Source organism: Lagopus muta, chromosome 6 (assembly GCF_023343835.1).
Source record: "Lagopus muta isolate bLagMut1 chromosome 6, bLagMut1 primary, whole genome shotgun sequence".
In the NCBI taxonomy this organism is placed as follows: domain Eukaryota; kingdom Metazoa; phylum Chordata; class Aves; order Galliformes; family Phasianidae; genus Lagopus; species Lagopus muta.
Genome location: NC_064438.1, coordinates 39,050,967 through 39,064,224, shown reverse-complemented (window position 1 = coordinate 39,064,224; position 13,258 = coordinate 39,050,967). Strand labels below are relative to the sequence as shown.

The following is a 13,258-nucleotide window of genomic DNA, read 5'->3' as shown; positions in this document are numbered from 1 at the left end:
AGACCATTTGCTGCCATGAAGGTTCTTGTACAGAGCTGAAGGCTGCGTACAGCCATGTACAAGTCTGAGGGCAAATTTGGGCTCCAGCATCCCTGCTGCACTGTGCACTGTGCAGTCTCAGTTTCTGTGATCACTCTTGTTAGTGTTTTTTTTTTTTCCTGTTTTGTTATTGTTGGTTTTGGGTTTGTTTGTTTTGTTTTGTTTTCCCCACAGAATCATAAGCATGTTTAGGTTGGAAGGGATTTCATGATCATCTTGTCCCTTCCCCCTGCTCAGGTATGGTCATCTGAAGCAGGTGGACCAGGACTGTCCAGATAGGTTTTCAGTGTCTCACATTTGGAGATACTGGCTCCTCAGCCTAATTAATTCTGTTCCTGTATTTGACCATCCTCACTGTTAAAACAATAAATTAAAAAGTTTTGTGCTTGTATAGAATCTCACATTTCAGTTTGAGCCCACTGTGTCTCATTCTGTCACCATTAATGAGCATCTCAGTCTCTTTTATTCATTTCCTCCCATCAACTACATGCATTGATGAGTCTTCCCCCGTGCTCCCCTTTTCAAGCTGAGCAGTCCTAGCTCTCAGCCTCTTGTATGGAAGATGCTACAGCCCCTTAGTCCCTTTGCTAGACTCTAATACATTCATGCTTCTCCTGCATTGAAGTGTCCAGAATGGGACACAGAACTCTGGGTGCAGAGGATGGACTGTCTTTGACCTGTTGGTGCCTTTCTTTCTAATGCAGCCAGGATGCTGCTGGTTAGGGTAATGCTTTCTGCCAGGCTTATCCATGTGCCCCAGCCCAGGAATTGCTGGCCTGTTGCTAGTTGGAGTTAATGTCAGGGAGCAGCAGGTGAAGCTGAACAGGCCCTTGCAGGAATATGGTTAAGCCCAAGAATAAATCTCACCTGTGTTCCCCAAGCTTGTGTCCTGGATACCTCATCTGTGGGAGGTTAGGAGCAAAGTACAGCAGGCTGTGCCTACTGATCCCTGAGTTTGGTGCACAGAATGCAGTGCTTCTGACCTGTGCATATTGGATTTCCAAGTAAATGCATCCTTTGGCTTGAGGGGGTGGGTTCTATGCAAGCAGTTAAGTCTAAGTGGCTACAGGTCATTCTAGAGCTTGCATCTGTATTAACAGTGTAGCAGGTACTGCCCCACTGGTGTGGATGATTCGGGGACAGCCTCAGTGGGATGCATGTTTCTTTAATACCTGTCTTAAACCCTATGTGCTTTTGGCACTTATCTATTATTAGGCAGCCGAGTCCAGATGATGAAAGTAAATAATTGATAGATTTTAATGGAAGGAAGCAAAAAGAATAAGGAAATACAACTTACCTGCTCTCACCAGCTGAGGTGCACCCCTTTCCCATGACCTCCCACAGGCAGGAGCCTATGCAAAGGTGCTCAGCCCCCTCCCTTGTGGTTTGTTTTTTCATGCTCACCCAGCTGCTAGCCGTAAGGGCACAACCATACCCTGCAGAAAAAGCAGAGCCTGCTGCAGCTCCTGCTAACCCAAGCCCTGCTATAGGAAAGCTGCCAGCTCCCAGGAAGGGCTGAGAGTCCCATGGGGCAGTGGTAACCAGGTGCTCACCATGGCAGCAGGAGCACAAAGAGAGACAGATCCCCCCCAGAGGTGGAATGGTGGATGGGTGTGGGTGGTGGATGGTGCAGGTCAGGACTCTAACCACGTGTGATACGATAGGCATGTGCTATCCTCATCCCTGGCTAGAGCTTGGCTGAAGGTTTTTGGGTTTTAGTCTGTTCTTTATCTCTGCAGATCTGTGGTACACTGAACAGTGCTGCAGGCTCTATGGGATGCTGCATGTGTGGGCTCAGACACCTACTGGAACAACTTGTTCCCAATTGCTGCATTGCATTTGGGAACCAACCAATTTTACAGGTCCCTTGTCTGCAAGGAGTCCTGAGAGCAGCTGGAGTTTGTGCTCTGTCTCCCTTTCCTATCCAGCAGGTGCTGAGTTGCACTGCAGTGCTGCACAGATAGAGGCCACGCTCCTCTCCTAGATCCTCACTGCTGCTGCCTGTCCTGAGCTTAGATGGGGGATATTGAAGAGGTTTTTGCATCCTTCTTGGCTGCTGAAGCAGTAGAAGGAGAGGAGGCCCTCCTATATCTGACAAGGCGCTGCAAGGGGCTGGCAGTGAGTGCGTGTGCCCATGCTGTCTTCTTCTGCAGACTTCTGCAGGCCTTCAGGTAAGGTGGAGGTGAGCTCCTTGTGCAGGCTGGCTGGTGTGGTCATCAAGGGGTCTCACAGCACCCAGCTCATTCTAAACTGTTGCATTGTTACTGAGTGTCGTGGAGTTATTATCTCTAGATCTATCTGTGTCCGTGAGAGGGGGACAGCAGATCCAACAGCCCCCAAAAAGGGGAGGGGGGGAATTGAAGCAAAGAGGCAAGGGTATTAAACACACACACACACAAAAAAAAAAAAAGAAAAAAAAAGAAAAAGAAAAAAAACAAAAAACAAACAAAAAAACAACGATCTGAGGAGGAAAGTTAATTTACAAGTTATAATAGCAGAAATACATGTTAATTGGGATTGAAGCTAATAATCCAAATAAATGAGAGAGAAAGCATCCAAAAAATAAAGGCCTTACTCTAATACTGAAGGTGAGATGGCTGGGGAGCACAAGTTGCAGAGATGAGCAGTAAAAGAAAGGGGCAATCTTGTGATGACTTGTGTGCAGTTTTGTCTTTGCCTCTAAATGGAAAACAGAACAGTGGAAGTCTTCTGGGAGATATAGTTCTTCTCTTTTGAGAACCAGGTACCCAGAAATATTGACAATGAATGGAACTGGAGCATTAACTCTTTTAAATCCCAGTGCACCGAACAATGTTATGATGTGGAATACCAGTAACAAAAAATCATAAAACCACAATACTGAGCTAAGACGTGGCACAGGTACACCACCACCCATCTTGGGATAGTTCCAGATAGCACCAGGTAGTGGATAGTGTGTCACTGGAAGACCTGGGGAAGTGGCTGGGGAAGTGGCTTTGTAGGGAGCTTCTTGCAAGGCTCATGCCAGCTCTCTGTGAAGTTAAGGATTATATAGGTATGTGTATGCAATGATATAGTTTGATTGCTTTTTATCTGGTTCTGGATGGGTAAAAAGTCACCCAGTATTTACACCCACACTTGTCAGCTACTCAACACCCAGCTTTGTCTGAAATCGCAGTCAGTCTTAATACTCAGGGATTTTCCCCTTAGTTAGGCTGTTCTCCCTCTGAGAAAACCAAGGAAAGAAGATTGCCTCCACTACCAAAGGGGTTTTCTTCCCAGAAATCTGGTGGTTCTCCATGCTTGTGACTTGTTTCCACCACCAGTATATGTGATTTATAATGAGCAAATAGTTCTATGTTAGCACATGGTGTCCCATGTCCCTTCTCAACAGCAGTCCTGTGACACTAGGCCATGCTCCCCATGCTGACTTCTCCCTGAGCTTGGTGTCACCATGGGGCTTGATATGCTGGGTATCAGTTCTTAATTTGCTGAGCTGCTTTGCAGCAGCTCACATCAGTGCCGTGGGCATCACAACAGCTTGCCTGGTCCTTGACCTCAGGGCCCCTTTTCATCCCCCTCCTCCTGGGAGTGTAGTGGTGGCTTTCCCCTAGGCAGACATACTTTGTGGGGTCCCTCCTGGCACATGGGGTTTGGTTGCCTGATATGTTGGGCCAGCAGAGGGCTAGTTAGCCCCAGCATGAGCAGTGTGGACGCCATGCCCCTTGGCGTCCAGCCCCAAGCCCCATGGCTGCTGCACACTCCAGGCTGCAGCCATCACCTCTGTCATTCTGGAGACTGTCAGAGACCAGGGTGGGATGCAGGGGGTGGGGCTGGGATGCTCTATGTAAATATATGGCCTGGGGAAGTCCTGAAAGGGCAGGACTGCATGTGGCACAGGGAAGTCATGGCTTCCAAGGGGCTGACAAAATTTCTCTGCTTCTCCAGGGTGAGCAGCACACTGCTCAGAGAAATAGCCACAATATAAATAGAGAATATAAAAAGATATATAAATAAATAATATAAAGATATATAATATAAAGAATATAAAAAGAAATAGCTTTTTTGGAATAGCCACAGCCTGAAGGTTGGCATTATTGGTGGAGGCCGTCTTGGGAATCACCTGGCCCGAGCACTGGTGGCAGTGGGTCGGGCTCCTTGCTCCAGTGTCCGCATTTCTACCCGGCGCCCTGACAGCCTGTGTAAGTGCTCCCCAGCTGGACCAGGCAGCAGGTTGGGCTTCTGCTGTGCTTCTGATGGCCCTTCAGGAAGAATTCAGTAGAGAAAGTTTTCCTGCCATAAATGTTGGAGGTATAGAAACTTCAAATTTTATTTGGAGGAAGAACATGCTGTTGTGGAAAAGATCCTCATTTGGCTGGAAGCCCTCTGTACAAACATGAGTTCAATTTTCTGCTTTTCTTCAGCAGTGCCAGCTGAGCATGGTGGAGACCATCCACCCTGTTCCTTTCAAAACTAGCCAGTTTCGGGCCCACTTTAGTTTAGCCTTCCCTCCCCCCTCCTCCCCCCCCAAAGACACAGACACTCATTTGACTGTTCTTTTTGAAGCTCTCCTTACCATTTGTCAGGGGCTGGGTGGGTGACTGTGACCCCAGGCTGTTAGGTGGCCATCCAAAGGCAGCTCACCAGAAGCGTCCCTCTACTTGTCCCACCACTGCAGGGCAAGCCCCTTGCTAGGCCCTGGGGTGCCTTTTGTCAGTGCTGGGTCCACGAGCTCTGAGCCCTGTGTGCCTTGCTGCAGCAGACTTGCAGAAACTAGGGCTCATCTGCTTCTACGACAATGTGCAGCTGGCAGCCTGGGCAGACGTCCTGTTCCTCTGCTGCCTGCCATCGCACATGCTGTCCATCTGCTCTGCAGTTCGGCCAGCCATCCGGAAGCCCTGCATTGTGTACAGCCTCGTCACTGCCGTTCCTCTGCCCAGGTAAAACGCACTTGGTCATGCTACCATTCATCCCAAAGCTCACGGGGCAAATGCAGCATAGTGCTGGCATGGGAGCACAGCTCTTACAGCATCTCATGATTTTCTTGCAACATTGCTTCAAACCTAGTCAGCGTACTCAGCCACTCCCCATCTGTTGGTCACTGGAGGACTGGGACGGGGCTCTGAAGCAAGGTGAGCCTAGACACCCTCGTCCTCTCCTTGGGCTGCCTTTGCTTTCAGGTTGAAGCAACTCCTTTGCTACAATGCCATCGTGAGGCCACAGTACCAGTGCCCTGGCAAGGAGCCTACAAAGGAGTGGGGGACAAAGGGGTCGGTCACAGAGGCACTGCAAGACCTTGCTGTTGTGCAGGCAACATGCCCCCTCAGCTCCCAAGGTACAACCTCTCATTTTGGTTAAACTTGATAGTGAATATTAATTTTAGCACCCTCACCTAAAATGATCCCAGAACAGAGATTTCAGATAAGCTTGCTCTCATTGCTAATGCAATTGCTTACAGGAGAGGGCTGAGAATCTCTCTTCACACCTGTGTGCACAATGGTTACTGACATTTGATTTTCTTTGTTGTGCAGCGAAAATAAAAGTCAATGGCAAATGGCTGGTGGGCATTTTCTATGCAGCCCTGAACAGCAGCATGTGGCAGAGCCTGCCTCACCAGGAGGCACTGGCATTGCTCAATGACCTCTGTTTCCCTGGACACTGCCATATCTGCGCAGAGCAGAAAGCTTCCTGCCCACAGTTTACACGCGAGAGTTTTGTCAGCAAAAGTTTTGCCTCTTCAATGACTCAAGAGGAGTAAGTAAAGGGTTGGATGCTGAGGTACTGTTTTCCCAGGCTTTCTCTGTGCTCTAAAACTTGCCATATCCCACAGCTGAAGCATGGAGTTGTCTTGCTGGGTTGGAAGGTGCTGAAATGTGTTTTGCTCTTAGGGACAATATACCTGCCAGGAAAGATTGCTTTAGATGTGCTAGAAATAAAAGACCTGGACTGTCATCACTGGGTTGTTTTGTCCTGGTCCCCAGTTCCTGTCTGTCTACTGGTCAGGATTGTCTGAAGCCACAGGTCAGGACTGGGCTATCAGATGCAGAAAACAAAATCCCCTGGGAATATTTGGAGAAGATTTTTTACGGGTAATTAACTTACTTTAGCTCACAGACAAGATTATTGAGGATGTTAAGTTAGGACATTCTGCTTGTGGGAAAATGCCCCTGTTGGTTCAGGAGCTCCCTACAATCATTATGTTCAGCTTTGCTTTGTATGGTGCAATAATGACTGGAACTTCAGATTCAGGTCTTGGAGTATAATTGTTTCCCAAAACCAAAGAAAGAAGCTAGCATTCAGATTCTAAAGAAAACTGATATTTGTTAAATTATTAGTAAGACTGTTATTGCCTATAGAAGATTGTTTTCTCTCCTCAGAACCTTCCCATGGTTTGACCTGACAACTGCACAACTGAGAGAGTCTCCTTTTAGCCAGCTGCTAGAAAAGAGCGAGTCTGTCCAGAACCACCTTGCTCTGCTGTATCAGTCATCTTTTGGAGACTGGCCCACAAAGCAGTGTGTGCTGACCAGCGCCAAGACTTCTCCTACATTAGCCATACCAGAACCTGATGTGATGTTGATTCAGGACTCCTCACTGTCCACAACTTCTTCGAAAGTTTTTTCAGGAATTCCAGAGGAAACTACTGACTATGTTTCTAAATCCTCATAAACTGAAATGAAGTCTATGATAGAATGCTATGCTGAGATCTCATCCCAAAGGGATGAATGCCCAGAGATGTTGACAACTGTTTTCCATCCATTTCTCTTGCTGGTCTCAGTAGTGTCTAGTGGAAGAACACACTGTAAGGACTTTGTATTGCAAAAATAATGCCAAAAAGCAAATAAACCTTTACTTATCAATTTCTTAGTCATAATGCAAAACACTGATGGAAGTAGGTAAAAGATTATACAATAGAATTACGTTGTCTTTCTTTCCACTCTGTTTCCGCCTTTGAGGATCTCCATTTTGCATCCATCCGCAGTCTTGCCAAACATAAAAGCAGTCCCCTTTCTAATGTATCAGCATGGAGATCTCTTGATTTTTCACATTTTGAGACAAGAATGTGCATACTTGCTTTTACAAGTTTCATGCCCCTTGTGAAACTTTCTTCATAAACCAGCTTCTTTCTAAACCTGCTGGAATCTTGCCTGGTTTTGGTCTTTGGTCACACAGACATCTTGGCCTGTGATCTGACTCAGCTTCACCAGGTTCCTATTGCAGTTCCAACAGAAAACTGAATTACAGTCTACTTGTGGTGGTACAGCTCTAACCCAAAGAACTGAACAGACCTGGGGCCCATTTTTCTTTCTCATGTAGGATCTCAGGGAAGTCTGTCACCAAACAAAATCATGAAGATTTAGTCAGGAGCACTCTTTCAGTTGAACCAGGCTTTAACCAACACTTAACTCACAATTCCTTGCTGGTGACAGTTTGTGTTCCAGCGAGGTTGTACAGTTCAAGTCCCATTGCTCTTACAGGTTCTGTGATGCCTCGCTCAGAGAAAAAGAACATTTAACTAACTATATATTTTGTCCAAATCCACTCAGGACCCAACTTTAGCTTATAGTATTCTTTCACACTTCCTGCCTTGTGTTGCCGTACTGTTTGCTGTGATAAACCACTTCTTGGTTCTGTTTCACACAAAATCAGTTCTGTGATTAGGGCAGGGACTGGTTGTTTACATTGTAACTTGGCACCTCCAGACTGCTGATAGCAGCAGGCAACACAAATGTGCACCAGACACTGTGTGTGCCATTTGTCTTACGTTTGTGGTTAGCAGTGTTCCCGGTCTGCAGACACTAACACCTGGGAGAAACTTATTCACTTGAGCAGCAGGGAAATTATTGCCAATCACTGGAAATTAAATATGTCTAGGATTGATTTTTTGTCTTCTTAATCAACTGTGAAGCAGAAATGAAAGACAGACCATCAGTGGTAAAGTCACATCTGATTTATATGTTTTGCTTCATTTGGTTCCTGGAAGTACATGAATTGCAAAAAATTCTTACAGAAAAGAGCCAATGCAGGGATGTGTTTGCTGTCATCAAAATGCCAAGAGCCTTTTATATAATGTGAAAAATGTGAAACTATATCACCCTGGACAAATAGCAAGCTAATAAGGGTGTATACTGCTCTCCCAGGTGGGCTTCTTACACAGGTGGAACTGCAGTGTGACTCTAACCCTGAGTCTGTGTGCTTTGTGATAAAAGGAGAGCATCTATTTCTACCCCAGTCTGTGCCTGTGGCAAAGGAGGAAATGTAGAACGGGGCTCTAAGCCTGCTTCTTGGACAAACTGTGAGAAAGTGAGGGCATCTGCTTTCTGTCCAGATCGAGACTTTTGTTCCAGGAACAGACCCATGTTGTCTCTGTATGGGAGGGCAATGGATCTGCTGAAGACAGGCTCCTCAATCCCCAGCAACTCCCGCACATGTCGTGAAATCTCCTGAAATACAAATATATCAGACCAAAATATCAGAAATTCTCACTTCACAGGACATCAGCTCATACCATTTGGTACCAAGGTAGCAAAAAAAGAAACTGAGTTTCTGGATTTTGGAACATTTTCGCACTTAAAGTTGCAAGTCAGGAAGGATCTGAAAGCGTGATCCTGGTATGACATTGTAAAAGGAGTGGAGACTGCATGTTCTCCAGAGTTACTGTGGGTGACAGCCTCACAGCAGCTTTCTTTAGTGGCACAAACAGCCTGGCTTTCCTGTTTGCACAGGCAGAACAAACAAGTTACAGGTGAATGAGCTGGAGTCTGCCTAATGCAAAAACATTGCTGTTTGCAAAGTTATATTGTTAGTAACTAGGTCTATACATAGAAGAGCTGGAAAAACTAATGAAGCTAGTAAGCCACATTGCTCATTAAGAAAATCAGAGGTGACTGGCTGGCTGAGCCTGCTTGCTGGGACTGTCAGTGAAGAGGCTTGCCATTATTCTTGAAGTCACTTGCAAGGATGTAACCTTCTGATTTGACTGAAGCACTGAAATGCAGTTCACAAGGTTTTATTGGTCTTACACGGCATTTCCTCAGAACCTTCTCCCAGCCTTGCTTTGAGCCTCAAGAGCAGTACACTACTTTATCTGTGATCAAAATAACACTGGAGTGGTGTTTTCAGTGGCTTTGATATACTTTAAAATACCGGTACAGTGGAATTAAAATCAGTAGTAACTTCACTTGATTGTGCTGAGAAGCTCTCATAAAATTTAATGTGTAGTTCTTTATCAAACTGCTATTTCTCCTATATTGCAAAACGTTTCTGTGTCATTGAACTGATACTATCATGCTCATTTCTATAGTAACTATCAGGCTTTGGCTGCTATCAGTCTTTTCCTGATATTTCTGGTTGGGAAGCTTGCATGCCCCTGTGTGCAGCATTACAGTGTTACCTTTGCACCTACTCCAGTATGCTCTTACTGAGGTCCCTAGATGGGCCACAGTCAGCTTGGACCTCTGTGAACCTGAATCCCACCCAAGTAGGGTAGAGGTAGAAGACACAAACAAGCAGCAGGATGGAGCATGATTTTGAAGAACATCTAGGTTCTGCTGAACTCTGAGATTATCTTCACTCACCAGCTTTGGAAAAAGATGGTCTAATTTGTAAGGTTGCTGGAGTATGTCAGCTAACACTTACCCTGGCCTGGTTAGTTTCTCCTTCAGTTTCTACAAGAGAAAAAGCAGGTCTTGCAGTTGATTTCTCTAGCCTGTGGCTTAGCTTCTCCCTAGCTGTTAAACAACTACCATATAAAATCCCTATATCCCAATGAGGAGCTGGGGATTAAAAATCATATAAAGAACTTGGTAAAATCATATAAGAACTTTGGTAAGTGCAGACGACTGACTGCAGAGGCTGTCTCTTCTTCAACTAGACATACTCTTGAAAGGTTTCTGTATGAACAAAGCCAGCACTGCAATGTGAAGCCTTCACCTCTGGGATCAACATTAAAACTCATGGTACTAATAAATATTTTTGGCAGCATATTCAATTTCAAACAAACAGTTAAGACTGCTCAGCCAGAGGGAAGCTTAGAGGTGAAATTGCTTTTTGGTACTCTAGAGTAAAAAAGCAGTGTTCATATGCTATTCACTGGAGCACAAAGATTTTCTCTCTCCCTGGTTATTTGAACTTCCACTTTGTGCCCTCAGAAAGCAACTGTAAATCAAACATGAAGCAATTGGCTTGGCTCAGTAAGTGCAGCCTCAAATCCCTGTTTCCATTATGGAGAGGAAAGAGGAAATGAAATTTAAGTCAACTTGCTCTGATAACAAAAAGAATCACTGAATCAATTCTAGCAGTACTACAACTGGGTAAATGATCCCATCTAACTTCTGAGAATACATGCAACTAGGTATCACCTTCCTTTAAAACCAGATGACTTTTCCCATCTGTGATCCAAAAGAGTCTTGTCCTTATTCCCTGAAGAGCTTTGCTCTCCTAGGAGAGAGCTGCAAGCATTTTGGATGTGTTTTATCAGTTCAATTTTCTGTTACATTTCCCTTTAAGGATTATTTGTGTGGTCGGTCTCAATTTCTTAGCCACATAATGAAAATAGGAAGAAAAAGCAGGCCAGTAACTAAAGCCTAAACAAAACTAAACTGAACTGAACTGAACTAAAGGTAGTTCACAACTAAATCAAAACCTGTTTCATTCCTACGCTTGTCTTAGATCCACTACCTGACTTTGAGCTGGTATTTTCCTCTCTGCTCCTTTCACACTGCTACAAGGACCTCACAGGGACGCTGACACTCAACTCTGTTGTTCCAGTCTGAACTCTGCTGTCCTCTGGCTTCTCATGCCAGGTCTCTGCACGTCTACACTTTGTAGGCTCAGAAGGCTCCGATCACCAGGTATATATGTACCTGCTTTGAACTGCGGGTTGTGTAAAAACCTAGTACCTTTTGATCCCAAATCAGACCTCCTTCTGTTCCTTCTGCATTAGCTGTGTCTCTGATGTGGTTTCTTACAGCAGTAGCTTATATCAGTGGAAAGCAGTTTTATCTAGGTTTCCTCCTACGTGTTATTTTAAGGCTCTTTTTAGTACATAAATATGTTTCTTCTATGGCAAAGGTCTTTATTACCTTTTGTTTGTATTCAAGATATAGAAGTTTGACTTTGCAAGAGACCGGATTTGATTGTCAAAAAGGAGGATGCATTTAGGGGAAAGCACGTGATTACAACTGAAATCACAGTCAATAGTGGATGACCGTGATTCAGACAGCAGATCCATTCCTGATTGAAATATCTCTTGGAACTATTCAAACAAATCTAAGCTCATGCTTCTCTAGCTATGACTACTGTTGCACAGGGTACATACTGTTGGGTATCTCAGCACTTATCTTCAGTAGTTTTCTTTTTGATGCTGATTTTAGGGTGACGGGTAACTGTAAGCCGCAGCAGTCAAACCACATGTCCCAGGCAAGATAAAGCTAAATCACTATTAATTCCTCTACTTTACACTTTATAAAACATTGGGAACATCTGTGCTGCTTCCACAGTGTACGTACACAGTGATGTGTAAAATCTCTTTTAAAAATCCAGATTTCCTTTGGCTAAACCCTGCGTTGGCTGAGTGTTAGTGGTATATTGGGAAGTAAACCAAAAAGCAGTAAGTATTAGTGGATCCTTTACTATTTTGATGCTAATCCAAAATTCACAGCCAGTGTCTCTGGTATCTCACACCACTATACAGCTGCTGGTTTCAATAGAACTACAGTATGTAGAAAAGAAGTGTGATTTAATGAAGAGTAAACCTGAGTGTGTTTCAAATACTGACCTACTTATGCAACATGTTTAGGTGAGGTTTCTTGTGTTTCCTATTGCCATCCCTAAATGAGGGATAAGAAAATAAAATGAGGAGTAAACGAAAGATCAAGACTCTCTTTTTCATCATGGTCCTAGTGAAAACTAAATGAATTTAAAAGGATACAAAAATTACCTACATATAGTGTAAGTATGAAATGCTGCATCTCTGCACCTTCAGGAATCTTTGGAAGGGCAAGCCACAGCCTTAACCTTAGCTTATCTGTTGGTGGTTTTAAAGAAACAAGGTCTTGAGAGGAAAATAACCAGAAAATTGCATGTTTACAAAATGGGGAAGAAGCAGAGACATTTGCGTTCAGCAGAGTATAAACAAGGAAGTAATAATGAGTTGCCCTCCTGCTGTTTGAGAACTGTGGTTTGACTGTTGCAGGTTAAAGCTGCCCAGATTTGCAGATGTTCTACAAATTAAATCAAAGAGATCAGTAAGTGGAAAATTACTGAAAGGAAATTCTGAGGGAGTGCCTATGAAAGACATTTGCATCTTACAAAGCAATTTTCTAGGGTCAGAGGAGCAACACAGGCTAAAAGAAAGACAAGGCATTTCTGATGGGATGATGTTGTCCTGGAATGGCAGCCTGCAGCTCCCAGTCAGCTACGGAGTTACATCTGAAGACCTGAATAACACAGTCATTGGGTTGAGCAAAACCAGTTGCCTGGTTTCAGGCTCACTGCTCACACAAAATCTGTCTGGACAGATGAGTGACAGCCCTGCACCCTGGTGAGCAGGAGAGGCTGGAGCTGGACTCTGACAGACCGAGGCAGCCGCAGCACCGCAGCACACATGTGCACCTGCATGTGTCCGAAGTCTGTGATGCCCAGGGCTGGCAGGCTGGAGCAGTTCACCAGGATGAGGCGGCGGCCGGTGATGCCATTGGCTCTGAAGCACTCCTGGGCAGAGAAGCAGAAGGGAAGGTGATGGCAGGTCCATAGCCCTCGGCCATCCCCTGCCAGTGTTGTAGAATCATAAAATCACAGAAAGGCTTGGGTTGGAAGAGACCTCATAGCCCACCCAGCCCCTGCCATGTGCAAGGCTGCCCAGGGCCCCATCCAGCCTGGCCTTCAGTGTCTCTAGGGATGGGGCACCACAGCTTCTCTGGGTGGCAGCACCAGCGCCTCACCTCCCTCTGAGTAAAGAATTTCCCCAGCATCTAACCAAAGACTCCGCTCTTTTCCGTTAAACCCATTCCCCCTTGTTCCATCACGGTGTCCAGGGCCTCCGACCCAGGAAGCGGCAGCCCCGCACCTGGTACTGAGGGAAGCCGAGCCCCGACACCCACTCCGCCACCTCGGCGGTTCCCCAGGCCAGGACTGGGCGGGCGAGCCCCAACCTCGGGCTCGGCCCCATCGCCGGACGCGCGTCCCCCCGCTCCCCATTGCCTCGGTAACCGCCACTTCCTGCAGCGCACCCCGCTTT

General features: G+C 45.6%; 2 protein-coding genes across 2 annotated transcripts; one reads left to right on the top strand and one right to left on the bottom strand.

Moving 5' to 3' along the window:
- The first annotated feature begins 4,311 nt into the window (after positions 1 to 4,311).
- On the top strand, positions 4,312 to 7,451 carry NOXRED1 (NADP dependent oxidoreductase domain containing 1). The gene is made up of 4 exons (XM_048950250.1): positions 4,312 to 4,958; positions 5,199 to 5,353; positions 5,550 to 5,772; positions 6,396 to 7,451. The coding sequence occupies exons 1-4, from the start codon at positions 4,873 to 4,875 to the stop codon at positions 6,685 to 6,687; spliced, it is 756 nt and encodes a 251-aa protein (XP_048806207.1). The 5' UTR covers positions 4,312 to 4,872; the 3' UTR covers positions 6,688 to 7,451.
- Positions 7,452 to 7,973: 522 nt separating this feature from the next.
- On the bottom strand, positions 7,974 to 13,236 carry SAMD15 (sterile alpha motif domain containing 15). Its single transcript, XM_048950251.1, has 3 exons — positions 13,088 to 13,236; positions 12,634 to 12,732; positions 7,974 to 8,462 (listed from the first exon to the last, which is right to left on the bottom strand). The coding sequence occupies exons 1-3, from the start codon at positions 13,187 to 13,189 to the stop codon at positions 8,196 to 8,198; spliced, it is 468 nt and encodes a 155-aa protein (XP_048806208.1). The 5' UTR covers positions 13,190 to 13,236; the 3' UTR covers positions 7,974 to 8,195.
- Positions 13,237 to 13,258: the final 22 nt, after the last annotated feature.

What these genes read in the sequence shown, in the direction of transcription:
- NOXRED1 (XM_048950250.1), top strand. Translation starts at nt 4,873, where the DNA reads ATGCTGTCCATCTGCTCTGCAGTTCGGCCAGCCATCCGGAAGCCCTGC. An exon ending in ACTGCCGTTCCTCTGCCCAG is followed by an intron (nt 4,959 to 5,198) that starts GTAAAACGCACT and finishes CTTTGCTTTCAG; the next exon opens with GTTGAAGCAACTCCTTTGCT. An exon ending in TCTTCAATGACTCAAGAGGA is followed by an intron (nt 5,773 to 6,395) that starts GTAAGTAAAGGG and finishes TTCTCTCCTCAG; the next exon opens with AACCTTCCCATGGTTTGACC.
- SAMD15 (XM_048950251.1), bottom strand. Translation starts at nt 13,189, where the DNA reads ATGGGGCCGAGCCCGAGGTTGGGGCTCGCCCGCCCAGTCCTGGCCTGG. An exon ending in TCGGCTTCCCTCAGTACCAG is followed by an intron (nt 12,733 to 13,087) that starts GTGCGGGGCTGC and finishes TTCTCTGCCCAG; the next exon opens with GAGTGCTTCAGAGCCAATGG. An exon ending in CAGACTTCGGACACATGCAG is followed by an intron (nt 8,463 to 12,633) that starts GTGCACATGTGT and finishes TTTGTATTTCAG; the next exon opens with GAGATTTCACGACATGTGCG.